This window comes from Rhinoraja longicauda, chromosome 32, assembly GCF_053455715.1.
Source record: "Rhinoraja longicauda isolate Sanriku21f chromosome 32, sRhiLon1.1, whole genome shotgun sequence".
Lineage (NCBI taxonomy): Eukaryota > Metazoa > Chordata > Chondrichthyes > Rajiformes > Arhynchobatidae > Rhinoraja > Rhinoraja longicauda.
In genome coordinates, this window is record NC_135984.1 from 22,646,592 (window position 1) to 22,673,084 (window position 26,493).

Here is a 26,493-nt window from a genome sequence, read left to right on the forward strand (position 1 = left end):
GACAATTTTTTTATTTAAAAAAAAAATTTTTTTTTACATTTACCCAGCCAATTAACCTACATACCTGTACGTCTTTGGAGTGTGGGAGGAAACCGAAGATCTCGGAGAAAACCCACGCAGGTCACGGGGAGAACGTACAAACTCCTTACAGTGCAGCACCCGTAGTCAGGACAGCAACTCTACCGCTGCGCTACCGTGCCGCCATAGACCACGGTTCGATCCTGACTACGGGTGCTGTCCGCACGGAGTTTTGAGTATTACAGGGCAAACTTCGAAATGCCACCTACAATATGTTTGAGAATAAATACTATAAAATGCTAGAAATTTGTAATCAAAACCAGAATGTGCTGAAAATACTCAACAGGTCAGACTGTATCTGTGGAGAAAGATTCAAAGTCAAGTTTGCCCTGTAATACTCAAAACGTACCTGAAGAAAGCAAAGATGTACAGGTTTGTAGGTTAATTGGCTTTGGTAAGTACTGTAAATTGTCCCTATTGTGTAGGGTAGTGTTCATGTATGGGGATCGCTGGTCGGCACAGACTCGGTGGGTCAAAGCGCCTGTTTCTGCCTGTATCGCTTTTTTTTAAAAACCACACACTTCTGGTGCTTTTTTCAGGTGGAAGTGCTTCCGTCAGGCATGTTTGAGTATTACAGGGCCGATGTCACATGGTGGACGGCCACAAACTGCAGCCTTTCACCACAAAGCTTCTGGTTTTCAAATCGCTTCCCATCAAGATGCCCATGGCTGATTTTACCAGTGGCTGGTTGCCCTGGTCACCAGTTGCCCACAATAGCCCACAAAACCCTCCCAAAGCAAAACACTGTTTACCCAAATTGAGCAACTGGAAAGGAACGTGTTAAAAACTGTTTACTGTTATAATGAGAACATGAGCAAGTTGCTGACTACTTGCTATATTGTTTAGGTTACTTTAGAGATACAGCATGGAAACAGGCCCTTCGGCCCACCGAGTCAGCGCCAACCAGCATTCCCTGCACACTAACACTACACACACCAGGAACAATTTACAACTATACCAAGCCAATTAACCAACAAACCTGTACTCTTTGGAATGTGGGAGGAAACCAGAGATCCTGGAGAAAACCCACAAAGGTCACGGGGTACATAGTAACTCCGTACAGACAGCACCCGTAGTCTGGAAGGAACCTGGGTCTCTGGCGCTGTAAGGCGGCAACTCTACCGCCAGGCGACCAAGCCACATGAGGAACAACCAAGAATGTGTCTCCATCCAACAGTGCCAATACAGATGCTGCCATTCTCTGCCAATGCCCCTCTCATCTAGCGGTGATGGAAGGTGGAGGGATGGAGGGACATAGGCGGGACACCACACTGGTGAACTGACTGGTTCTCCTTTGCTTCATCCTCAGTGCTCTGCCCCATCACTGCATGCAAAATGGCAATGGGAAGAAATGGCAGGGGGAACCAAACAATTTTGTTACCATCAGACCATTAACCCATCCACAGTTCTAACCCTCTGGTTCTTTGCAAAAATACAAAAAGATCTGTAATCGTGAAGCCAGTGCAAGATGCAATTCAATGCAGGTTCTAATTCCCAAGTGGGTCAATGGGAGTTTAATGAGGAAATGAGGACTATTCTCTTACCCTCTTGACCTCGGTTGGCTTCCACACCACCCCCGGATCTCCTTGTACACCAATCTGCTCAATAACTGTTGGAAAAGAAAATTGAAGAGGCAGATTAATAAATTGTTTTGCTCAAACATCCAACGGGATGAAACCCAAAATTCGTAAGTTCATAAGTCTTGGGAGCAGAATAAAGCCAGTTGGCCAATCGAGTCTGCTCCGCCATTCAATCGTGGCTGATCTGTCCTTCCTCTCAACTCCATTCTCCTGCCTTCTCCCCGTAACCTTTGACACCCGTACTGATCAAGAACTTCTCAATCGCTGCTTTAAAAATACTCACTGACTCGGCCTCCACAGCCACCCGTGGCAGTGAATTCCACAGATTCACCACCTTCTGGCTACGAGATTCCCACTCATCTCTTCTAAAAGGTATGTCCTTTTATTCTGAGGCTGTGCCCTTCAGTTTAGTTTAGTTTAGATACAGTGTGGAATCAGGCCCTTCGGCCCACCGAGTCCACGCTGACCAGTGATCCCCACACATTAACAATATACTACAAACTCAGGACAGTTTACAATCTTACCAAGCCAATTAGCCTACAAACCTATACATCTTTGGAGTGTGGGAGGAAACTGGAGATCCCGGAAAAAAACCCATGCAGGTCACGGGGAGAACGTATAAACTCTGTACAGACAGCACCCACATTCAGGATGGAAAGCAGGCTCTGACTCTGTAAGGCAGCAAGTCTAATGTGCCACAATGCCACCCTCTGGTCCAGGACACTCCCACTGGTGGAAACACATACTCTACCCTGGTCTTTCCTTTCATTGGCAAAATTGCCACTCTTTCACAGAAAATTCCCAGACTGGAATCCAGTTGACTATCTGCCCATGGTTCAATGTTACTCTCAGTCTAAGATCAAGGACCTGCCACAGTGAATGGAACTAAAATTACATTTCACTAGAGGTTCAAGAGAGAGCTAGATAGAGCTCTTAAGGATAGCGGAGTCGGGGGGTATGGGGAGAAGGCAGGAACGGGGTACTGATTGAGAATGATCAGCCATGATCACATTGAATGGCGGTGCTGGCTCGAAGGGCCGAATGGCCTCCTCCTGCACCTATTGTCTATTGTCTATTGAGGTGCGTTAAAGAACAAGAACTACTTGAAAGCCAAAAAATATCAGATGCTGAAAATCTGAAATAAAATCTACTCAGCGGGTCAGGCAGCATCTGTGGAAAGGGAAGCAGAGCTAATACTTTAGGATGAAGATCTTTCGTCAGAAAACCTATCTCTGCTTCTCTCTATGCAGATGCTAACTAACCTGCTGAGTGTTTCCAGTATTTTGCTTTTAATTCCAAAAGTAATTAAAGTTTTTTTCGCTCGACTGTAAAGGGAGCAGAGGACACAGTGACATACCAGGCAGGCCAGAAGGTCGGACGTGATCAACATATAAAACACGGCATTCCAGTCAGTGAGAACTCCTGCCAGCAAGGGTCCTAATGCAGCACCTGGAGGTCAACAAAACAGAGAGAATGATCAGTCTCACCTGCACCTGACACTCAGCAGAAAGGACAACTTACAAAACTACTTGCCCACGGGGCATGGATATTATTGGCACCCCAGCACTGATTGTCCATCCTTAAATGGGAATCACATTGAGCAGGAAGGAACTGCAGATGTTGGGTTAAACTGAAGATAAACACAAAAAGCTGGAGTAACTCAGTGGGTCAGGCAGCAGCATATCTGGAGAGAAGGAATGGGTGACGTTTCGGGTCGAGACCTTTCTTCAGACTGAAAGACACGGGAAAGGGAAACGAGAGATCATATTGATCTGTCTGGAACCACACAGACCAGACTGGACAAGGATGACTTGACTGCTTCCATGATCGACATTATCAACCAAAATGTAGAAGCAAGGAACCGCAGATGCTGGTTTACAACAAAAAAAAAAGATCCAATGTACTGGAGTAACTCAGCAGGTCAGGCAGATTCTGTGGAGAACATGTATAGGTAACCTTTCCAGTCCGAGGTAGGGTCCTGACCTGAAACATCACCTATCCATGTTCTCCAGGGATGCTGCCTGACCTACTGAGTTACTCTAGCACTCCGACATTATGAATTGGATGGACATAGCTTATCCTGCACAGTCTCATTCATTTGAATGGGCTCATCTGCTAAGAAAAGTAGCTGGTGTTTTTTTTTCCTCCTTTTATTTAATTCTTATATTTGATCAATTTACACATTTAAACTTGCTCTAAACGTTATTCCCTTTATCCTGTATCTGAACACTGTGGGCAGCTTGATTGTAACCATGTACAGCCTTTCCGCTGACTGGCTAGCATGCACCAGAAAAGCTTTTCACTGTACCTCGATACACGTGACAATTAACTAAACATTTCAAATTTTTAACTCTCGATGTACTTCATCCGTTTTTCTGCCTCTCTGACTACGAGGGACAACGCGAAAGGCCCTGGATAGCAAAAGTTGTCAAAGACCATCAACATAGTCAGGAGCAGAGACTCATGGTCTGGAGCCACAGACTGATGGCCAGTCAGAGTCATATAGCAGAGAAACGGGCCCTTCAGCCCAACTTGCCCACACTGACCAACATGTCCCATCTACACTAGTCCCACCTGCCTGCGTTTGGCCCAGATCCATCCAAACCTATCCTATCCATGTAACTGTCTAAACGTATTTTAAACATTGTGATTGTACCTGCCTCTACTATCTCATCCGGCAGCTTGTTCCATAAACCCACCACCTTTTGTGCGAAAATATTACCCCTCAGGTTCCTATTAAATTTTTCCCCTTCGCCTTAACCCTATGTCCTCTGGTTCTCGATTCCCCTACTCTGGGCAAAAGGCTCTGATGCAACACCTGTCCCTTTACCTCCCCCCTCACCTCCCCTCTCAACTCCATCCAAGGGCCCAAACAGTCTTTCCAGGTGAGACAAAGGTTCACCTGCACCTAATCCAACCTCATCTATTGCATCCGCTGCTCTAGATGTCAACTTATTTACATCGGCAAAACCAAGCGCAGGCTCGGCGATCGCTTCGCTCAACACCTGCGCTCGGTCCGCATTGACCAAACTGATCTCCCGGTAGCCAAGCACTTCAACTCCCCCTCCCATTCCCAGTCTGACCTTTCTGTCATGGGCCTCCTCCAGTGTCATAGTGAGGCCCACCAGAAATTGGAGGAACAGCACCTCATATTTTGCCTGGGCAGCTTGCACCCCAGTGGTATGAACATCGACTTCTCCTACTTTAGACAGTTCCTCTGTCCCTCTCTTCCCCTCCTCCTTCCCAGATCTCCCTCTATCTTCCTGTCTCCACCTATATCCTTCCTTTGTCCCGCCCCCCTGACATCAGTCTGAAGAAGGGTCTCGACCCGAAACGTCACCCATTCCTTCTCTCCCGAGATGCTGCCTGACCTGCTGAGTTACTCCAGCATTTTGTGAATAAATACCTTCGATTTGTACCAGCATCTGCAGTTATTTTCTTATACTGTATTTACCCAATCTATTCCTCTCATGATTTTGTCACTCCTGTGACAATGCCTAGCAATAATACCTGCAAGGTACTGGGGAGAATGCAAATACAATACGCAAATGCAACATGTGTACTGTGGGGGTGTATAGAGTACAATTCAGGCTATAGGTTCCTGTCAGACTAGGTTTAGAACTCAAACATCCCCAGCAGAGCTGGCCATCCAGGCAGAAGAACCAATTCTCCATTTCAAATTCCACATACAATGAGTGAAATTACAAAAATGCCCAATGAAGTTGCAGAAACAAAGTACTGCAGATGCTAGTTTATAACAAAGATAAACACAAAGTGCTGGTGTAACTGAACAGGTCAGTCAGCATCCATGAAGAAAAAGCTATGTGATGTTTTGGGTCAGGACACTTCTTCAGACCAAGGACCATTCTGAAGAAGGGTCTTGACCCAAAATGTAATCTGTCCTTTTTCTCCTGAGTTGCTGCTTGACCCGCTGAGTTACTCCAGCACTCTGTGTCCATCTTTAGTCCAATAAAATTACTTCACTCATTTAACTTTTGAGCCTATATGTTTATATCCTCTTTTGTACATTTTCCCCTCTGGTTCACAACCTGTACCTTGTATAATCTGCAAATTCCCTTCACCAAACACGTTATGAAATAGACCTCGGGTGAAAGAGGGAAAGACCAGAGGTCACAGGCATGAAACAAAAAGGGTGAGGGATTCAAAGATTCTGCTGGCTCGAAGGGCCGAATGGCCTACTCCTGCACCTATTGTCTATTGTACAGTGGAGAAAACTCCAGCAAATTAGTCAGGCACGATCTCTCCCCGAACAAAGCCATGCTGACCATCCTTGATCACTTCTCCAAATGAACAAATATTCTATCCTGGGATTTTCTCCAATCATTTCCTTCCTACCGTCTCAAATCTCATTGGTTTTGAGGAAAACCTTTTTTTTTATGCTGCGTGGTTGCAGACTAGAATGCACTGCCTGAAGAGGCGATGGAGGTTCCAAGGTGACCCCAGGGAGAATTGGATAAATACATGCTGAGAATAATTTGCAAGGCATCTGAGAAAAGACCAGTGGGTGGAACTAGAACCAGGGCGGGCATGATGGGCCGAATGGCCCACCTGTGCTGTAACCATTCCATAATTCTTCCATGAAGTAAATTAACTTTATGGACAGTATCATCATTGGCTGACATAAATACAGCTACTTTCATAACAGAATAATAAGATGGGCTATTTTTAAAACCGTACAACTCTGAGTAAAATCATGGGAAATATGTTAAAGTAGACCACATCGATAAGATCACACAAAAGACTAGAGGTACAAAGTACAAGGTTTAAAATAAATGTTTAGTTTTATACGATTCATTTTTAAAAGTTGGCTCTCAGCAGAACTGGACAAACGTTGGCACGTTACTAGTTAACTGTAGACTCACCAATTGAGCCTGTTCCATCGATGATTGCGGTAACAGTCGACAACGCTTTCGCATTTCCTTTCAGACACTTGTGAGTTCCCTGGAGACAAGATCACAACCACAGCTCCACTTATTATGGCACTCTCTTTGTTTATGACTTTAGAGATACAGTGCGGAAACAGGCCCTTCAGCCCACCGAGTCCCTGCTGACCAGTAATGACCAAGTACACTAGCACGATCCTACACACGAGGGACAACTTACAATTTTTATCAAAGCCAATTAACCTCCAGCTTGGGAGGAAACCAGAGCACCCAGAGAAATCCCACAGTCACAGGGAGAATGTACAAACTCCACACAGACAGCACCCGTAGTCAAGATGGAGCCCAGGTCTCTGGCGCGGGTAAGCCAGCAACTCCACCACAGCGCCACTATACCGCCCAATGGCTTGTAAATACAAATTACAAATACTTGTACCCCACTCTCCTGTTCAAAAAGCTCAGAGCCCAAAATAACCCATGTTAAGGAAGGAGACAATTATTTTAACACTAAGCCACCATGACTCACTCTCGTCCCCACCCACTGCACCACTCAGAGTGCTTCCCCGCTCCTCACCAGATCGGCTGCCACTGCAGTTGTGATTAGTGCATACGGTCCATTCACCAGAGCTCCACAGAAGATCAACATCCCTGTCAGGCAAAAACAAAAATCACATCATTTAGGAACAAACGCAGGCAAGGAGCATTTGCTCTCATTATATCGCCACTGGGCCAACAAAAGCACTTCACAAAGAATGAAAGAGTGTTGGTGGCGTAATGTGGAAAAGGCAACGGCCAATTTGTTATAACTCATCCCTCCAGTCCGGGTAACAGTCTTGCAAATCTTTTCTGCATACTTTCCAGCTCAATGCCATCCTTCCTATGGCTTGGGTGACGGTAACTGCATACAATACTCCATGTGCAGTTTCACCAGTGACTTGTATGTTTGTAACACGACATCCCAGCTTCTGTGTTCAAGATGCACCCATTAGTTGCGCAACTACAAGTACTGTGACAGGATGCACCTCAGCCTGCACTACGGTAACTGATCACCTAAATCTGCAGAGCAGTGAACACAGCCCTATCCATAATGGATAAGGAAGGCAGGAAGGTGGAGAGGAATGGAATCCTGCAAGTATGGAGGAGATTTTAAGCACAATAATGGGTTTGGGCTGCCTCATTCCATACACATCAGTAGATGTATTCCATGAGTAAAAGGGTACAGATCCACTCACAACAGAACCTAATAATGCTAATGCCTCACGTGCACGGGAAGTGGGAACAGCGTATCAGTCCACTGGCCCACTCCAAATAAGATTACAATTTGATCACACGCCACAAATTTCTGTGCTTCTATTTCTTGGAAATTACCAATTGCAAATTATTAGAGCAAAATCATATGATTCAAAAACATGTCACCTTGTCTTCCAACTCACCAATAATTGTTGCAAGTCCATTTTTCCCAATATGGTTATAAAGGAAGAGCTGAAAGGAGAAAGAACAGGTGACATGAGCACTGTGGTTGTAAGGTTTGTAGGTCTTTTAAGTTCTGGTGGGATTTGATTTGAAATTCTTGGGTTCACCATGACACGACAGACAAATCCCTCTTTCCAACCACTCAGTATGCATTTTAGGCAATTTAAAAAATCCAAATATCCAGGCTTCCAATTCACAAGATATTTTCCAACTCCATCATTACGCCATTATGCCATTCTTGGCAAGAAGATTTCACCTGAGCCGCTGCCAATGGTTCATCGAGCACAATGCAACACTACTGGCACTATCCAATACTATTTGCTTTTGCGGTTGCAGCTCCGAGACTGTGGAACAGCATCCCACTCCCCATCAGAACTGCCCCCTCCATCGACTCCTTTAAGTCCAGGCTCAAAACCTACTTCTATTCCCTGGCGTTTGAGGCCCTCTGAGGGGACGCTGTAAACTGTTTATGTATGTGTTGTTAGGTTTGTGTGCTATTGTATGTTCTTTTTTAGTACCTGCACTGATGTACAGCACTTTGGTCAACGTGGGTTGTATTTAAATGTGTTATACAAATAAAATTGACTTGACTATTAAAGGGCATGGGACAATGGCAGGTGACACCCTTTGTTAGTCCAATTCCCACATTGCACACTGGCCCAAATTACAAAGGAACCTGGGCCAGGACATGGATCAAAGTACACGACATTTCACTTGGTGTTTACGTTTGCATGTACCTGACAGTATAATATCACAGACATTACAGAAAGAATTTGTTTGTATAGACTGGTTTACATTTTGGAAACATTTTCCACCTGAATATTTAAAACCATTAAGACTAGTTTCTCTGAGGTCAGGTCCAAAGGAGTTGGGCCTTTGTGGAAATAGGCCCTTCAGCTCACACTGTTACACTGACTCGATCCTAACTCATTTAATTCTACAAAAAAACAACACAGTTCGGGTGCATTCAATGTTACCGATCCACCCAATCTAGGATATCCTTCATTCAACATGTGAATCAAGCATGTGACAGTCAGAGTCATAGAGCATGGAAACAGGCCCTTCGGCCCAACATGCTCATACTGACCAAGGACGCCCATCTACATTAGTATCACCTGCTAGTGGTTAGCATATATCCTACTAAACCTGATAGGTTGGACCAATTTCTTTCCAGTCATGTAACACTATTGCCATGACCCAAGTATGTGTTGGACAGGCAGCTTTGGAGTGCACTCCAAGATAGCAGTGGGTTCAGTGTAACAGGTGGAAGCAGATAGTTTTGTGCAAAGTAGCTGCTTTGACAAATTTCTACCTTTTCTTCATCCTGTATTTCCCCCCCCCCCCTCACATCCTGCCCCAAAACAAACTCTTCTTACCATAGGAGCAGCCACGATCAACATAACCCAGCATGTGGTGGCCCGTCCACCAGTGTAGTCAGAGATGATTCCAGCCAGAATCCCACCTTCATGGACAGAAAGAGACAGTGAACAACCTTCACATCTCAAAACTGGGGGAAAATCAATACCAAGAACACGCTTTGTGTGTGGTATAAAATAACAAGGGATTGCAGATGTTGGCTTATGCCAAAGACAGACAAAATGCTGGAAAAATCAATAGGTCAGGCAGCATCACTGGAGAACATGGATAGGTGCCGTTTCGGGTCAGGACCCTTTTTCAGACAGAAGTCATCTTAAGAAGGGTCCTGATCCGAAATATCACTTCTTCAGCCAGAAGATGGGCCCTGACCCGAAACACCACCTAGTTGTTTTCTCCAGAGATGTCGCTTGACCCGCTGAGTTACTCTGGCATTTGACGTCCATCATGTACGCTGCAATTTGCTTCAATAGCACCCAGAGCATAGCCTTTCACTGCATCTTGTTACACACGAATAGAATAATAAAACCAACCACGCCACTCCTCCCGGCACCTCGATGGAAAGCTACCGAAGAAATAGCCACAATCCTGAGAGTTTGAAGGAAAATGTGAGTGGTGAAATACTCAGTGTAAACAGATGGGGAAACGTCTATGCTTGTTTAGGAGCTCAGTAGTATTTTATAATAGGCAAATGGATCAAAGGTGGGGAAATCAGTGAACGTATGATGAATTAAAAAGGATTGTTAAGCGGGGCAAAAGAAAACTGGATTTCTTTATAAGACTCCATTCCATTGCACGAATGGGACTGTAAAGCTAAACATTTAAGTGGAAAGAATAAGGTCAGGGATTGATGATTTAAATCAGGATATTGCAGAATTTTTCGCACTGAGCAGCATGGCTGTGAAATGCACATCCCCGATCAAAGAGTGGGCCAGGCTCTAGGCTGATATTCATGATTATGTAGGTGGCTGAAGGAAATGGAGTCGGTGGTAACACTTGCAACACTCCATCCCACTCTGAACTCTGCCTTTGGCCTCTGTCACCATTCTCTTTTGTTTCAGATTCCCTGCCATGGAAAGTCATTAAGATTGAGAGCCATGGAGATGATGAGGAATTTCTTTAACCAGAGGGTGGTGAATCTGTGGGACCCATTGCCACAGAGGGTGGTGGAGGCCAAGTCATTGGGTATTTTTAAAGAGGAAATTGACACCCTTAATAATCAAGAACCTTAATCAAAGTTTTCAGGGAAAGGGCAGAGCATGGGGTCGAGATGGAGAAACAGATGAACCATGATCAAATGGCGGAGCAGATTTGATAAACCGAATGGCCCAATTCTGCTCCTATATCTTATGGTGTTACGAGGCCAACAGGCACCAATTGAACGTAATCTGTTTTCCCCGCTCATTTTAGAGCCCTCAACAGCACAGAGGCAATGACCATTAGGAGTAGTTATGGTGCAGGTAGCCAAATGATTGAAAATTAAGGGAATTGAGAGTTATGTGGAGCTGTTACAGAAGAGAAGTTGAGGTCTCCAAATTTGAGGAAGGATATTCTTGCTATTGAGGGCGTGCAGCGTAGGTTTACTAGGTTAATTCTCGGAATGGCAGGACAGTCGTATGTTGAAAGACTGGAGCGACTAGGCTTGTATACACTGGAATTTAGAAGGATGAGAGGGGATCTTATCGAAATGTATAAGATTATTAAGGGGTTGGACACGTTAGAGGCAGGAAACATGTTCCCAATGTTGGGAGAGTCTAGAACCAGGGGCCACAGTTTAAGAATAAGGGGTAGGCCATTTAGAAAGGAGATGAGGAAAAACAATTTCAGGCAAAGAGTTGTGAATCTGTGGAATTCTGTGCCTCAGAAGGCAGTGGAGGCCAATTCTCTGAATGCATTCAAGAGAGAGCTAGATTGAGCTCTTAAGGATAGCGGAGTCAGGGGGTATGGGGAGAAGGCAGGAACGGGGTACTGATTGAGAATGATCAGCCATGATCACATTGAATGGCGGTGCTGGCTCGAAGGGCCGAATGGCCTACTCCTGCACCTATTGTCTATTGTCTGTGTAGATCATCCATGATGGTATGGGGCAGGCTCAACTAGTCTGGATATCCATTCATTCTCCTGGTTTAAAAAAAACTTTTGTAAAACTTGAAGATTAAAACACTGCTATTTTTTCCATAGAGATGGAGACAAGAAACTGCAGATGCAAACTGGAGGAACAGCACCTCACAATTCCACTTGGGGAGCTTACAACCAAATGGTATGAACACTGAAATTCCCTGGTTTTGGTTAACTAACCAGCAAACAATCCCCAAAGCCCCTCCCTCCTTTTTTCCTGAGCCCAACCTCAAATCACACCATCTTGCCTCTCACTCTCCCCTTCCCTTCACTTCCACCTATATGCCTTTCTCTAGATTGAGTTCTCAGATCTTCTATCCCTAGCTCACACATTTTGTCTGTTCATCTCCGATCTTTGTCCAACCATCTGCCTATCGAAAAAACCTCCCTCACCTGTATCCACCCATCACTCGCCAGGTGTCCTGCCCCTCCTCCCTGCCAGCTCTCCACTCCCCTCCACCAACCTGACCAACCCAACACGTCACCTATCCATGTTTTTCAGAGATACTGTCAGACCTGCTGAGTTGCTCCAGCACTTTACATTCTCTTTAAGTTTCTCGTGTTACGGCCATTATTCATATCAACAATGCATATATTTGAATATAATCATTCTCCACCCTTTAGACTTTAGAGATACAGTGCAGAGTCCGCACCGACCAGCGATCACCCTGTACACTAACACTATCCTACACACTAGAGATAATTTAGAAATTTTTCCAAAGGCAGTTAACCTACAAACCTGAATGTCTTTGGAGTGTGGGAAGAATCCAAAGCACCCGGAGAAAACCCACGTGGCCACGGAGAATGTATAAACACCGCACAGACAGCACCCGTAGTCAGGATGAAACCCGGGTCTCTGGTGCTGCAAGGTAGCAGCTCTACCACTATACCACTGTGCCGCCTAACCTTTTTACTGTGGATATATATACCCTGCTTTTATTGGGAAGAGATGCTGCTGTTTCCCAGCTGTTTAAATACTCATTTTTTGAAGTAAATTGCTTTTATTTGCTCTGCAGATTTAGCTGCAAGTAAGAGTCCCCAACTCCTCCTCCAATTAGTTGACTTTTGCAATGTTGTCAATGTGCCTTCAGCCTGAAAGGTCTACATGTCCACTGAACACAAACGTACCAATAATGCCACCAACGTCAAAGAGTGTCGAGAGATCGCCAGCTGCTTTGGAATTCAAATGAGCTGAAAGATAAAAACAAATGTATAGTTAGGTAAACTTGTCAACCCTGGATCAAAATGTTTCAATAAGTTCAATGCAAATACTTATGCTCATTTTCCTATCCGATGAGCCATGACTCAAAGTTGCCAAAACTCTCAAAGTCAGATGCATAGGAGACCCAGTCTCACGCTTGGAGATAGAAGGAACTGCAGATGCTGGTTTACAAAACAGAAACAGTGCTGGAGTAACTCAGGAGGTCAGGCAGCATCTCTGGAGAACATGGATAGGTGACATTTCAGGTTCAAACTGAAGGGTCTCGACCTGATTCGTCAGATTTCCACGTTCTCCAGAGATGCCGCCTGACCCATTGAGTTATTCTAGCACTGAGAGAGAGACGTTTCTCACTCTTGGAAGCTGGGCTCATCATCTAGGGTGTTGAAGGTGCATGAGACTTGGTTGACTGAGGTGTTGAACCTTTGAAAGTGAAATGCAAGAGGAGAGTATTAGTTAATGGCAGTACCCCGATGAGCACTGGTGCACGGGGGATCTCAGGGTGCACGTTCATGGCACCTCGAGAGTGGCAACACAAATAGAGTGGCAAAGGTGGCGTACTGCACGCTTGCCTTTAATCAGTCATGGTGTTGCGCATAAACATCAAGAAGTCATGATGCAGCCGTATAAAATGTTAGGCCACGTTTGGAGAGGTGCATGTAGTTCTGGTCAATGTATTACAAGAAGGGCATGGAGGCTTTGGAAAGGATACGCATGGTGCCTGGATTAGATTAACTATGAGAGGTTGGAATAAGTTGGACTGTTTCCGCTGGAGCATTGGAGGCATTGCATAAACGTATGGGAGGCAAAGACAGGGTAGACAGTCTGATTCGTTTTCCCTGGGAGGAGGGGGGGAGGCAAACATTAGAAGGCGTAGAGAGGGTGAAAGTTTAAAGGAGATACGTGGGAAGAAGTGTTTTTTGAAACACAGTGTGGAAGGTGCCTGGAACGTGATGACGGACGGAATCAGATCTGGTTGTGGGGTTGAAGAAGCTTAAATGCAAGTGTGCAGAGAATGGAGGGATGCAGGCAAAAGGGAGTTGAAAGGAGATGTACGTGGCCATCTTTGTTTCTTAAGTGCTGGGTGCTTGGAATGCACTGCCTGAGAAAAGTGGTGGAAGCGATGTTTAAGGGACATTAGGCAGGCAGACGAATGACTGTAAATTGTCCTTGGTGTGTAGAATCGTGCTAGTGTAGGGGGTGACCGTGGACTCGGTGGGCCAAAGGGCTTATTTCCACGCTGTATCTTCAAAGTGCAAAAGTCTAAAGAGAAACTGGGAATGTGGGAGAAATTCTCCCTCACGATTTCAAGGGAGATCCCAGCAGTTCTGAGCAAGGTGTCGAAGACAGACACAAAATGCTGGGGTAACTCAGCGGGACAGGCAGCATCTCTGGAGAGAAGGAATGGGTGACGTTGAGCTGACTCAATCTGAAGAAGGGCCTCGACCCGAAACGTCACCCATTCCTTCTCTCCAGAGACGCTGCCTGTCCCGCTGAGTTACCCCAGCATTTTGTGCCTATTTTCGATTTAAACCAGTGCCCACAGTTCCTTCCTACACACCGTGTAAGGTGTCCTTGGCTTTGTTGTGTTCACACTTCTCTCCCGCAATGCATTTCCAACCTCCACCAAACATGCAGGGCCACCACAGGCATCAGCTGGCTGCTGGTTGTCTACAAATCCAAGAGCCTCACAGTCACAACATCCCAACCCCTTACAGCATCTGTGGATAAGAAAGCCCTTGAAGCAGCTGATGCTCTCCCCATTTTCCACCCCCTCCAACCAATAATCATTGTTCCATGTCACTGTGACGCATTTCTATCCTTTCTTGCAAAAGCATCAAATATGGTTCTCTACTCCATTAAGTACTCTAGGATCCAACTGGCCAAAAAAAACAAAACCTTTTTCTCTCAAAGCGCACGAGCTACTCACCCACAGATGAAATGTAGAGCGGCAACCAGAAGAGGAATGTATAGCTGACAAGTTTGGCAAAGAGTAAAGACAGTGAAAACTCCACCACGCCCTGTCCGAACAGGATAAGCAGTTTCAATAACCGACCATGAAGGAGCTTCACGACTATCCCCTCCATCCCGCCACTCTCTCTCCCACCACCCGCATACTCATACAACAACAGAACATGGAGACAGAAGGAAAAAAAACTGCAGATGCTGGTTTAAATCAAAGGTAGACAATGCTGGAGTAACTCAGTGGGTCAGGCAGCATCTCTGGAGAGAAGGAATGGGTGGCGTTTCGGGTGAAGGGTCCCCAGCATTTTGTGTCTACCGCGGAGGCAGAAGGAAGTGCAGATGCAGCAATCTTGTATAGAACGCGAGTGATGGAGTACTCAGCAGGCCAGGCAGCATCTGAGAATCTGAAGAAAGGTCTCAACCAGAAATGTGACCTATCACAGATGCTGCCTGACCTGCCGAGTAACTCCAGCATTTTGTGCTTCCCAATCGTTATCACTAAATATTGTCCTGGTTCCCAAACAGAAGAGAAGTGGGCAGGACAAGCTATCTTTAATTGGACTTTACCTTGCACTAAACATTATTCCCTTTATCCTGTGGACTTCAGAAGGGCTAAACATCCAAGGACGTACACGCCACTGGAGATAAATGGGTCTAGTGTGGACAGGGTGAGCAGTTTTAAATACTTGGGAGTCCGCATCTCAGAGGATCTGACGTGGGCAACGCACATTGCCGCACTGGTGGGTAAGGCTAAGCAGCGCCTTTACCACCTTAGACAATTGAGGAAATTCAGAGTGTCTCTGAGGATCCTTCATTGCTTCTACTCTGGGGCTGTAGAGAGCATCCTGTCCGGCAACATTACAGTCTGGTTTGGGAACAGCTCTGCCCAGGACAGGATGGCCCTGCAGAGAGTAGTGCGTTCGGCAGAACGCACCATGGGAACTACACTCATCCCCCTGCAGGACCTATACATCAGGAGGTGCAGATCCAGAGCAAGCAAGATCATGAGGGACCCCTGCCACCCCAGTAACGGACTGTTCCAGATGCTACGATCAGGCAAACGCCTCCGCTGTCACGCTGCGAAAACGGAGAGGATGAGACGGAGCTTCTTCCCACAGGCCATCAGGACTGTCAACTTTTATAACCCCAGAGACTAAATTTTTGTCGACACTAATAGTAACTTCTTAACTTTATTTATATGCTGTAACTGTAATTCTTTTTTGTGCACAACCCGCAGGCATTGCCACTTTCATTTCACTGCACAGTATGTGTATGTGACAAATAAATTTGACTTGACATGACAAAAGGTGAACGCAGGCAAGGGGAGAGGGGGAGGGGGGGTTGACAAATGCCAGGGATGAAAAAAAATAGGTGTGAGACAAAAGTATTGTGGAGTTGCAAATTGTGAAGCCAGAGGAAGGAATGTAGGTGGAGGGGTGAAATAGGAGCACGTCCAGGTGGGGCACAGGGGAGTGGGTGGCTGTTAGAGGTTCCCAAAAATGTACAATGTCAAATTTAATATTCAATATATAAATTTGTCAGGCCAACATTCACCAATTTTACTATGGTGAAATTTTTCACAGGAAAGAGCATCAGCATTTAACTCTGGAAGTTTACATTTGTGGACCGGCCAGGGTCCTTGGTACTCACGGGAATCTTCAGTGCTCCACAGAAGCTGATCGGCGAGGGCTGGATGTTGTTGAAGATGGGGTTGTCGCTGCCCTCATCGTTGTTGAGGCTGGTGAAAATCTCATCCTCACTGTCACGGCGTAACAGCGACTCCTGCTCTGCCTGGTCCTGCAACACACAGCAAGGCCTCCGTTTTCACGCAACATTCAGAAGACACTTGGCCAGATACATGGCGGAAAGGTTCAGAGGGGCATGGATGGGCCAAATGACACTGGACTAGATTGTCTTTCCAATGCGACACTAGTCTTAGCACACAAGAGCTTTTCACTGTATCTCAGTACACTTGGCAGTAAACTAAACACTAAACTGGGACATCTTGGTCGGAATGAATGATTTTAAAAATCACCAGCATACAATGGTGAATGAAAAAATAAATAAATCACCCTCATCTCTCTCAAGCCCAAATTTAAAAAAAGTCTAGAACCACAAAATGATGCAGCTATTAAAGTTGCCACCTCAGAGCTCCAGTCCTTATCTATCTTCAATCCCTGTTGCTAGCCAAGTTTGGATGCTGTCCCAATGACCATATTTGTTTGCCCATATATATTCTTGATTCTTCCCTTTTACAAAGACTTGTGGGCTGGCAAATTAATTGGCCGCTGTGAAGTGCCCCAAATGTGCAGGTGGGCGGGAGAAAATGGTGACTATGAGACAAAGGAGCAGAATTAGGCCATTCAATCCATTGAGCCTATTCCACCATTCAATCATGGCCGATCTATTTTTCTCCTTCTCCTCGTGACTTTGATGCCCTTCATAATCAAGAATCTGAGAGAGCGGATGGCGGTGTGGGGAAAATAGGTTACATGGAAAATCTATGGGAGTTTGGGATTTCTGTGAGGCATCATAGTGTTGGGCTGAAGTAGCCTCCTTTTATCTCATAAATAAGATATAGAAATATAAAGGACAAGACCAAGTGGACTCATTGGGCCCAACCTTCTCCTGCATTGGTGCAGCACCCTCTCCTCCCCCCCTCCCCTCTCCCCCTCCCTTGCTCCTCCAGAAATAGATTTAAACTTTAAAATGTGAATAACTTTAAAAATATAACACCGATTTCAATGAAACTTCTTCCATTAGCACCAAAGGGACGACGGTGAGTAAGGTGGGCCTAAAATTGTCGTGCTATCGTGTACCGTTTTGGCTGTAGTTCAGGAACAAACAAACGAGAGTTTTAGTATATAGATAGACGGCCCTATAGTTTCTGCTACAAATATATCTGATAACATCACAGTTTTGATAATTGCAAACACCCATATGGATTCCACCAGTAAAAACGTGAACCCTTTTCCTTCTTTCTCTCCACCAAATAAACGCAGTGTGAAAGCACTATCAAAACGGCGCCAAACTTATTTCATACATGGCCAATAATTGATCAAACATTTGGACTTATGGCTCATATTTGAAGATAAGACATTAAATTGATAATTCTGTCAAAATGTTTTGAGCGCTTAAAACACTTTATTTGGCTTTTGCAGCTTATTAAATTACAAAATTAAAGCTTTGAATAAAATTCAAATTAAATCATTGCAAACAAAACTAAAGCATGAAAAGAAAGTGTTTGGGAACCGATGGATCGGATATATAAATAGGGACAGGTTTGGAAGGATGTGGACCAAGTGCGGGCAGGTGGGACTAGTTGGCCGGTGTGGGCGTTGGGCTAAAGGGGCCGGTTTCAACGCTGTATCACTCCATGACTCTATAACCCCTGACAGCATCGTTTGAATTCTTCACAGCCCAAGTTTGGACCGCAGCTGGATGGTGGGAAGCAGAGCACTGTCCCATTTTGCTGGATCTCAATACCCATAGAGCACAGGAAGCACCAGAGGTCAATGAGATGCATAACAGAGCTGAAGGCACCACTGGCAAAGTCATACGGTGTGGAAACAGGCCCTCCGCCCCAACTTGCTGACAACTCCGACCAATATGCCTAATGAAGATCACAAATGGCCGGGGCTTGGTGCAACTATGCTAAACCCACTTCATCAGCTTGTTGATTCTAAGTGGCAAGATACAGTAAAGTGATCAATCTGCTTACGTGGTGTTGAGGGGAAGTGCAGCCCACGTCTTCAGGGTCTGTAGAGAAAAGACAACAAATAGTTTGTTAATTCAGAAACACCAAACATTGGACTCTGACATGTTTAAAAAAAATTAGGCTCATCCTAAGGAATTGTTTCCCTAATCACGGCAGTCACACAAGCCAGTTCAATAAGGCTGATGCTGGGAACATCAGAGATATCTCTCTCCCTCATCTGGCATCTAAAAGGCAGGTGGGAGCAGTCATGTTTTCTAATGGTAATCATGCCATCTTCTACAACTGTCTCCTCCCCCACCCCCATCACTCACTTTGATGGAGTTAGAGGAGTGGTTAGGTTATGGAGGGACAAATCCCACTAATACCACCACCCAAAAGAAAATGTACGTGCTCCAAGTGTCAATCAAGACCATTGCAAAAAATTGCTCAGTTAGATCTGCACAGTCACTGATATGGTCAGGAAGGCACAAAGTGCTGGAGTAACTCAGCAGGTCAGGTAGGTCTGGGTGGCGCAGTGGTAGAGTTGCTGCCTTACAACGACAGAGACACGGGTTCAATCTTGACCGCAGGTGCTATCTGTGCGGAGGTTGTACGTTCTCTCTGTGATGAGTTTTCTCCGTGTGCTCCAGTTTCCTCCCATATTCCAAAGACGTACCGGTTTGTCGGTTCATTGGCTTCGGTAAAATTGTAAAAATTGTTTCTAGTGTGTAGGGTAGTGTTAGTGATCTTCCTGTGTTCTATGGGCATTGATATCCAGCACAATGATATCTGGTGTGCCAATAGTATAAGAAAATAACTGCAGATGCTGGTACAAATCGATTTATTCACAAAATGCTGGAGTAACTCAGCAGGTCAGGCAGCATCTCGGGAGAGAAGGAATGGGTGACGTTTCGGGTCGAGACCCTTCTTCAGACTGAAGAAGGGTCTCGACCCGAAACGTCACCCATTCCTTCTCTCCCCAGATGCTGCCTGACCTGCTGAGTTACTCCAGTATTGTGTGAATAAATCGATCTGGTGAGCCAATGGACCCATTCTCGTGCTGCATCTTTGCATCTCTAAAGTCTAAAGTTTACAAAGCATCTCTGGAGAACGTGGATAGAACATCCATTTTCTCTAAAGATTCTGCCTGACCCACTGAGTTACTCCAGCATTTTGTCACGTCTATGTAAACCAGCATCTGCAGTTCCTTGTTCCTACACTGATATACATACTTACCTTCACCACACAAAGTCCTGCTTCCCCACCGTCAGCAATCCCCTTCTCCATTGAGGCGAGATATATAACTGGGTGGGAAAAGTGGACATGAAGCTAGCCCATGGCAAGTCACTGGCACTGCAGTCTCACTGGTATCATTGAACAAAAACTGCCCAAAATATTTTTAAGACAGATACAGCACCGAAATAGGCCCTTCAGTCCACCAACCATTAAACACCCATTTACACTAATCCTACCTTCATCCCATTTATTATAATTCTCACCACAATGCCATAAATTCCACCATTCATCAACATGCTTGAAGCAATTTACAGAGGCCAATCAACCTAACAACTTGCATTTCTTTGGGATGTGAGAGGAGACCAGAGCACCCAGGAGAAACCCGAACAGTCACAGGGAGAAGGTACAAACTCCACGTACAGAGAACACCCTGGTCAGGATCAAACCCAGGTCTCTGGAGCCACGAGGCAGCTTCTCTACCAACTGCGCCACCTCCTTTGTTTGCATTACTTGGTTCAGATCCCGCAGATTGCACAAAGCAGGCAATCACTGCTGCACAAAATCAATGCAATACTCACATTCGATTAGAAAGAAGAAGCAGACTATTCCCATTGCTGCAATGATGGCACCGGGCACGATGAATGACAACCCCCAGGCATAAGACACGAAGCTCCCAGCGATCAAAGAGCCCAGAATATTACCCACGGACGTGTGCGAGTTCCAGATTCCCATTATGCAACCGCGTCTGCCAAAATTGAATAAGGGGCAAAAATAACATTACACTCTGAAAATCATAACATGTTTAAAAAAGGAATTGTACCATCCAACCAACAACCAGAGAGCAGACCACAGCTACTACCTCATTGGAGATCCTTGGATTATCTTTGATCGGACTTTATCTTGCACAAAGTGTTATTCATGTTGTTCCCTTTATCATGTATCTGTGTACTGTGGATGGCTCAATCGTAATCATGTATCGTCTTTCCGCTGACTGGCTAGCAGGCAACAAAAGCTATTCACTGTACCTCGGTACGTGTGACAATAACCTAAACTATACTAAGCAAATGGAGAAACATCACTGTCTCAAGACTCGATAGACTGCAGCTTTGCCCAGAACATGCTTAGCCTGCGCTTCAGTTGACTGGGTATTGCAAACTGTTACCTGGGGCTACTGCAGCACAAATTTCTCCCCATCTCACCAGTTCACTAAAGAGCCAAGTTACATCTAACGGAGCACTCTTTTCCCATAAAGCTTTGGCACTCAGGGCCAGTTGAAGAATCTTGAGTGGAGATGGGTGTTTTTTGCAGGAAAAATAGATCTCGGGCAGAGAAAAGCTACGTCGATTTGCAATTGACTGGGGGTTACAGATTTCATCCAGGGCTTATTGGCCAGAATTTCCTTCCTTTTGCCTGCATTTTAGAGACTCATTCTAGCAGTTCTCTCTTTTGAAGTAGATGCCAATTTTCTTTAAAGGTTACAATATAACACATTACACCACACGCACCTTCTTAACTAGACCTGGGCTTCCAACCTGAAACATCAGTTCTGAAGAAGTGTCCCGACCCAAAACGTCACCCAGCCTTTTTCGCCAGAGATGCTGCCTGACGGCCGGGTTACTCCAGCACTTTGTGTCTATCTTTGGTATAAACCAGCATCTGCAGTTCCTTGCTCCTACATTAGTTCTTTCTCTCCCTACACGTGCTGCCTGAGCTGCTGAGTATTTCCAGCATTTCTCACTTTTATCTCAGATTTCTAGCATCAAGGTTTCTCTCCCTGCCTCCCCCACTACCCCAATTTCCTTCTGAAAGCTTCTGTTAATTCTACAGATTAGTGCAATATGATCCCAAAAACCACAGCAGTTTAAATTTCAGTTCAGTTTAGTGATACAGCGTGGAAACAGATCATTCGGCCCACCGAGGATTTTGACCACAATAAATCTTTAATCCTCGCATCCTTTATTGGAGACAGTCTACCCTTCATCAATGTAAATGTATCGCATGTCCATGGCCATGCTACTGATTAAACCATCTTCTGTAATGGACAGTCACACTTGAAGCCACACTTGCATAGCAGAAGGTAGACACAAAATTTTGGAGTAGCTCAGCGGGACAGGCAGCATCTCTGAAGAGAAGGAATGGGCGACATTTCAGGTCGAGACCCTTCTTCAGATTGAGTCAGGGGAGAGGGAGACTAGAGAGATGGAAGGGGAAGGTGTGACAACAACAGACAAAGCAAACGATGATCAAGGAAATATAGAATGGTTCATTGTTTGGCTGAGGGGAAGATGACAACGAGGCATACAATCAGTAAAATTAATCAGGAAGACAGCTAAACTGGTTGGAGAACTCGGGTGGGAAAGGGGCAGAGAGAGAGGAAAAGCAAGGTTACTTGAAATTAGGGAAATCAATATTCATACCACTGGGTTGTAAGCTGCCCAAGCGAAATATAAGGTGTTGTTCCTCCAATTTGCATTGGGCCTCACCCTGACAGTGGAGGAGGCCCAGGACAGAAAGGTCAGTGTGGGAATGGGAGGGGGAGTTAAAGTGTTTAGCAACCGGGAGATCAGGTAGGCCTCGGCAGTCTGAGCCGAGCCTGTGCTTGGTCTCGCCGATGATGTTTTCAATAAACATTGGGCTTATCGGTCATCCACTCATTGACTAAGGACAGGCGTCAAATTAAAAATTGGACCATTAACCGAAAAGTGACAAGGGCATGACACAAGGGAGGCACGGAATGGCTGAGCACGGAAAAAATGTTTCACTTCCTCTCACTGGGGGATTATTGATCTATAAAACCCCAACTCAAATCTGACAAAGATAGATAGTCGGACATCTGACAACTTGTTACCGAACGCCAGCAAACCAAGCACATCAATATTTTTCATCAAATCAGCAAAAAGCAGCACGTACTTCCCTTTTCCAAACCAGTTCCCCATGCAAGTCACGACAGCTGGCCAACCCGTGGTCTGCACCAACCCATTTGCAATCTGTGGAGGGGGAAAAAAAAGAATGATTGATGCACACGAGTCCTTGGACGTGGCTCAACAGTGGGACTTGAACCCAGGTTAACAACGAGCAGCTGCGACGGTATTTGCCACGATGAACGTGAACTGTTCCTGGCAGAGGGAGTGGGAGAGGCAGGAGGGCACCTGGCCTGTGCCGACGCCAGGGGAAATTGGTACGGAAACGGTTCCTTCGGCCCCTCCGAGTCCAGCCCGTCATTCACAACATCCTTCAGCAATCCCAGTGTATTCTGCCCCACATTCCTCTGATCAGAGAACACAGAGCAGTACAGCACACGAGCAGGCCCTTCAGCCCACAATGTCTGTGCCAAACATGATGCCAAGACCATCACTTAACCCATACCCTCCCTTCCCTGCAATTCCTTGCCTATCCAAAAGTATTTTAAATGCCACCAACATATCGGCTTCAACTACCACTTCCAGCACGTGTTCCACCCGCAATGTTAAATAAAAGCTTGCCCTTTAAATGTTGCCCCTCTCACCTTAAAGCAATACCCTCTAGTATACAGAGGAACGCAGGGGCGGATCTGCAGCCGATACCGACCACGGAGGTTATGGTCGGTCGGCAGGCTCCTACCACACAGCAGCACTCACCTGGATGAACACATAGTACCAGATGCTGTGGATCTGCCAGTAAAATCCGAGCCCAAAGAGAGCGGTGAACATTCCACTGAGCAGCATGCCAACGGTCAGGTAGTATCGCAGAGGGAGGCGCTCCCCGAACATACCACTGGAGGGAGGAGAAAGAAATCTGTCTGAGTTCGGAGAGAAACTAACAGGCAACGTCCTGTCGGTGTGCAAGGACCTGGCCAACTACAGTTAGTGGACGCAAAGCACTGCTTGGCTTGCATTCTGCTTGCTGCAATAAATGGACCTTCAGCCACATGGAAATGGCAAGTCGAACTTTCATTCATCCATCCATACAAATGGCTTGGTTGCCCAATTTATTTTTTACATTTCGCACCAGTATTACAAATCCAAATCGGGACAGTTGGTGTATTAAAGTTCCCACGGAGTGTGGGCCAGAACCCCTGGTGAACGCACCGGTGAATGGTGTGCCATTGCAGCTTCATGAACTGGCGGCGTTACTGAAGCAAACCCAAAGAGGGGCCATTGGGACCACATTGAACACTTTGTAACTTGGTCGCTGCCCATCCCGTAGCGGCTCTTCGCATACTTTGTGTATGGTTTGCAAAGCAAAGAATTGTATTGTGACGTGCCACATGCGGTAATAAAATATAATTTATTCATTCATCTGTGGCCGAGGTGCTTCCCCCATGACTTGCAGTGTTTGTCACACACCAGGGCCAAACTAGCAGAGTGATGACTCCTCGCTGGGCTTATATTCACTGGAATTTAGGATGAGAGGGGATCTTACAGAAGCATAAAATTCTTAAGGGATTGGACAGGCTAGATGCAGGAAAAATGTTCCCCATGTTGGGGAAGTCCAGAACCATGGTCACAATTTAAGAATAAGGGGTAGGTTAGGACTGAGATGAGGAAAAACTTTTTCACCCAGAGTTATGAATCTGTGAAATTCTCTGCCACAGAAGGCAGTGTCAGGCCAATTCACTGGATGTTTTAAAGAGCGAGTTAGATATACTGTAACTCTTAGGGCTAACAGAATCAAAGGATATGGGAAGAAAGCAGGAACTGGGTACTGATTTTAGATGATCAGCCAAGATCATTTTGAAGGGCTGAATGGCCTACTCCTGCACCTATTTTCTATGTTTCATCAACTAGTACAATTACCAAAAAATCTCCATCATCTCTGTTAACACGGATGTTCCCGATCCTTTGCTAAACATGCTCCTCCTGGACCCGATATTCATTAACTAGGTTTGGATCATTTATACAGACCCTCCCTGACTTACACAATAGGCGACTTGCGTAAACTATTCCGTACTCGGACTCTAGTGCAATCAAGGCAGTTTGCAATGTCCACAAGGCTGTGTGATCATCCAAGTTTACATCGGAAACAGGCTGGCAATGGCGGTGGTGCTTTCCCAGAAGGCCGCGCCCTGCAGAAAGTGCCCCACTTGCAGCCAGGCGCTGCTGACAAAATACTCTCAGGGAGTTACTGCGGGCAGGGGATGAGGATAGGGATACTAACTTGCATTAGGGTTCACAGAACGTAATCCCTGCATAGGTCGGGGATTGCCTGTACTCTTTAAAGATTCGTCCAAGTAATTGGAAATCATTAAAAAGAGTTGAACCCAACAACGTAATTGGAGCCTGCTGCCAGAGTCAATATCACCCAGCACATAACGGACACTGTGCCAGATGCACCACTGAAACAATTGTGCTCAAGTGCAAAAATACCTCCTGGTTCAGTGATCTTATGTGGAAGATGTGGAAGAATTCTCTGCCTCAGAAGGCAGTGGAGGCCAATTCTCTGAATGCATTCAAGAGAGAGCTAGATAGAGCTCTTAAGGATAGCGGAGTCAGGGGGTATGGGGAGAAGGCAGGAACGGGGTACTGATTGAGAATGATCAGCCATGATCACATTGAATGGCGGTGCTGGCTCGAAGGGCCGAATGGCCTCCTCCTGCACCTACTGTCTATAAGTTCATCATTTTGATGAGTAAGGGTGTCAAGGGGTGATGGGGGGAAGGGGATTGAGAGGTAATGAAAGATCAGCCATGATTGAATGGCAGTGTAGACTCAATGGGCCAAATGGCCTAATTCTGCTTCTGGAACTTATGAAAGTATTTGGAAGATGGCTGGAAAAGGGAATGATGAAGTATCAGTTTAGTGCATTAAAGTTGCTCAATAGTGGCACAGAGGTTTATTATTAAAGCGGAGGCAGAGGGAGCCACGTTCTGCCCTCCCTTCGATTGGATGGGACATCCTAATGAAGAGCTACACCCTGACCACAGAGATGAGCATTGACTCCAATTTCCATCACACTCACCTGAAGAACATTCCAAAGGCATAAGCTATCAGGAAGGAGTTGTCCAAGGCACCAAACAGCATCTTGTAATTGGGTTTATCTGAAAAAACAAAATGCAGAGCAGTGATATACATGCAAAGAAAGCAAACAAACACTCCTCCTGCATGCCTGATGTAATATGGCTTCATCGAGTCGATGTAATATAGTAACTCAGGTACTGCCCCCTGAACTCAGCGTCTCAGTCACCGAGGAATAAAGGTAGCAAAAGGGTCTGGAAAATAAAAGCCTCGGATCCATATCCTAAACTACCTTGACACCCATTTATAATTATCCTTGCGTCCAGGATTATAATTTCAGATCTCCTGCATCATCAGAATAAAGGAACCACAGACCCTCAGAATAAAAGGACGTACCTCTAGAAAGGAGATAAGGAGGGATTTCTTTAGTCAGAGGGCGGTGACTCTGTGGAATTCGTTGCCACAGATGGCTGTGGAGACCAGGTTATTGGCTATTTTTTAAAGTGGACATTGACAGGAATGAGGTTGAGAGGGAGAGACGGATCAGCCATGATTGAATGGCGGAGTAGACTTGATGGGCTGAATGGCCCAAGTCTGCTCCTACGATTTAGGAACCTATGACCAGTATTCCACAAGGCAGATCAGCACCATCGTCGAGGATACTTCCGTGAGGGATGAATTCCAGCTTATCTGATGAATAAAGTAATGATCTTTGGTTGCCATGGGAAAAATGCTGCAGGACATTCACTGGGGGGTTGACTTTGGGCACAACAAGTGCGGCCATTGCTGCACCACACGTTGGCAGGTTGATGAGCGAAACAGTAACCCCCCGAGTGCTTGGCGAATGTACGGCACTGGTGCTGCCACTTGCCCCACTCACCGTGCCCAGCACCAACTCCGCCAGGCAGCTCTGCTCCAG

At 45.7% G+C, this 26,493-nt stretch overlaps 1 protein-coding gene across 1 annotated transcript in view; it reads right to left on the reverse strand.

The window, feature by feature from the left end:
- Positions 1-26,493, reverse strand: part of slc37a2 (solute carrier family 37 member 2) — a 56,691-nt gene that overhangs the window by 1,918 nt on the left and 28,280 nt on the right. Inside the window, exons 4-17 of the mRNA XM_078426571.1 lie at positions 25,579-25,657; positions 23,259-23,394; positions 22,552-22,628; positions 20,220-20,386; positions 18,430-18,467; positions 16,359-16,505; positions 14,674-14,764; positions 12,653-12,715; positions 9,409-9,494; positions 7,993-8,041; positions 7,134-7,207; positions 6,542-6,620; positions 3,016-3,107; positions 1,623-1,687 (exon numbers count right to left, since the gene is read on the reverse strand). Of these exons, the coding sequence (XP_078282697.1) occupies positions 1,623-1,687; positions 3,016-3,107; positions 6,542-6,620; positions 7,134-7,207; positions 7,993-8,041; positions 9,409-9,494; positions 12,653-12,715; positions 14,674-14,764; positions 16,359-16,505; positions 18,430-18,467; positions 20,220-20,386; positions 22,552-22,628; positions 23,259-23,394; positions 25,579-25,657 (1,243 nt within the window). The remainder of the gene's footprint in view (positions 1-1,622; positions 1,688-3,015; positions 3,108-6,541; positions 6,621-7,133; positions 7,208-7,992; positions 8,042-9,408; positions 9,495-12,652; positions 12,716-14,673; positions 14,765-16,358; positions 16,506-18,429; positions 18,468-20,219; positions 20,387-22,551; positions 22,629-23,258; positions 23,395-25,578; positions 25,658-26,493) is intronic.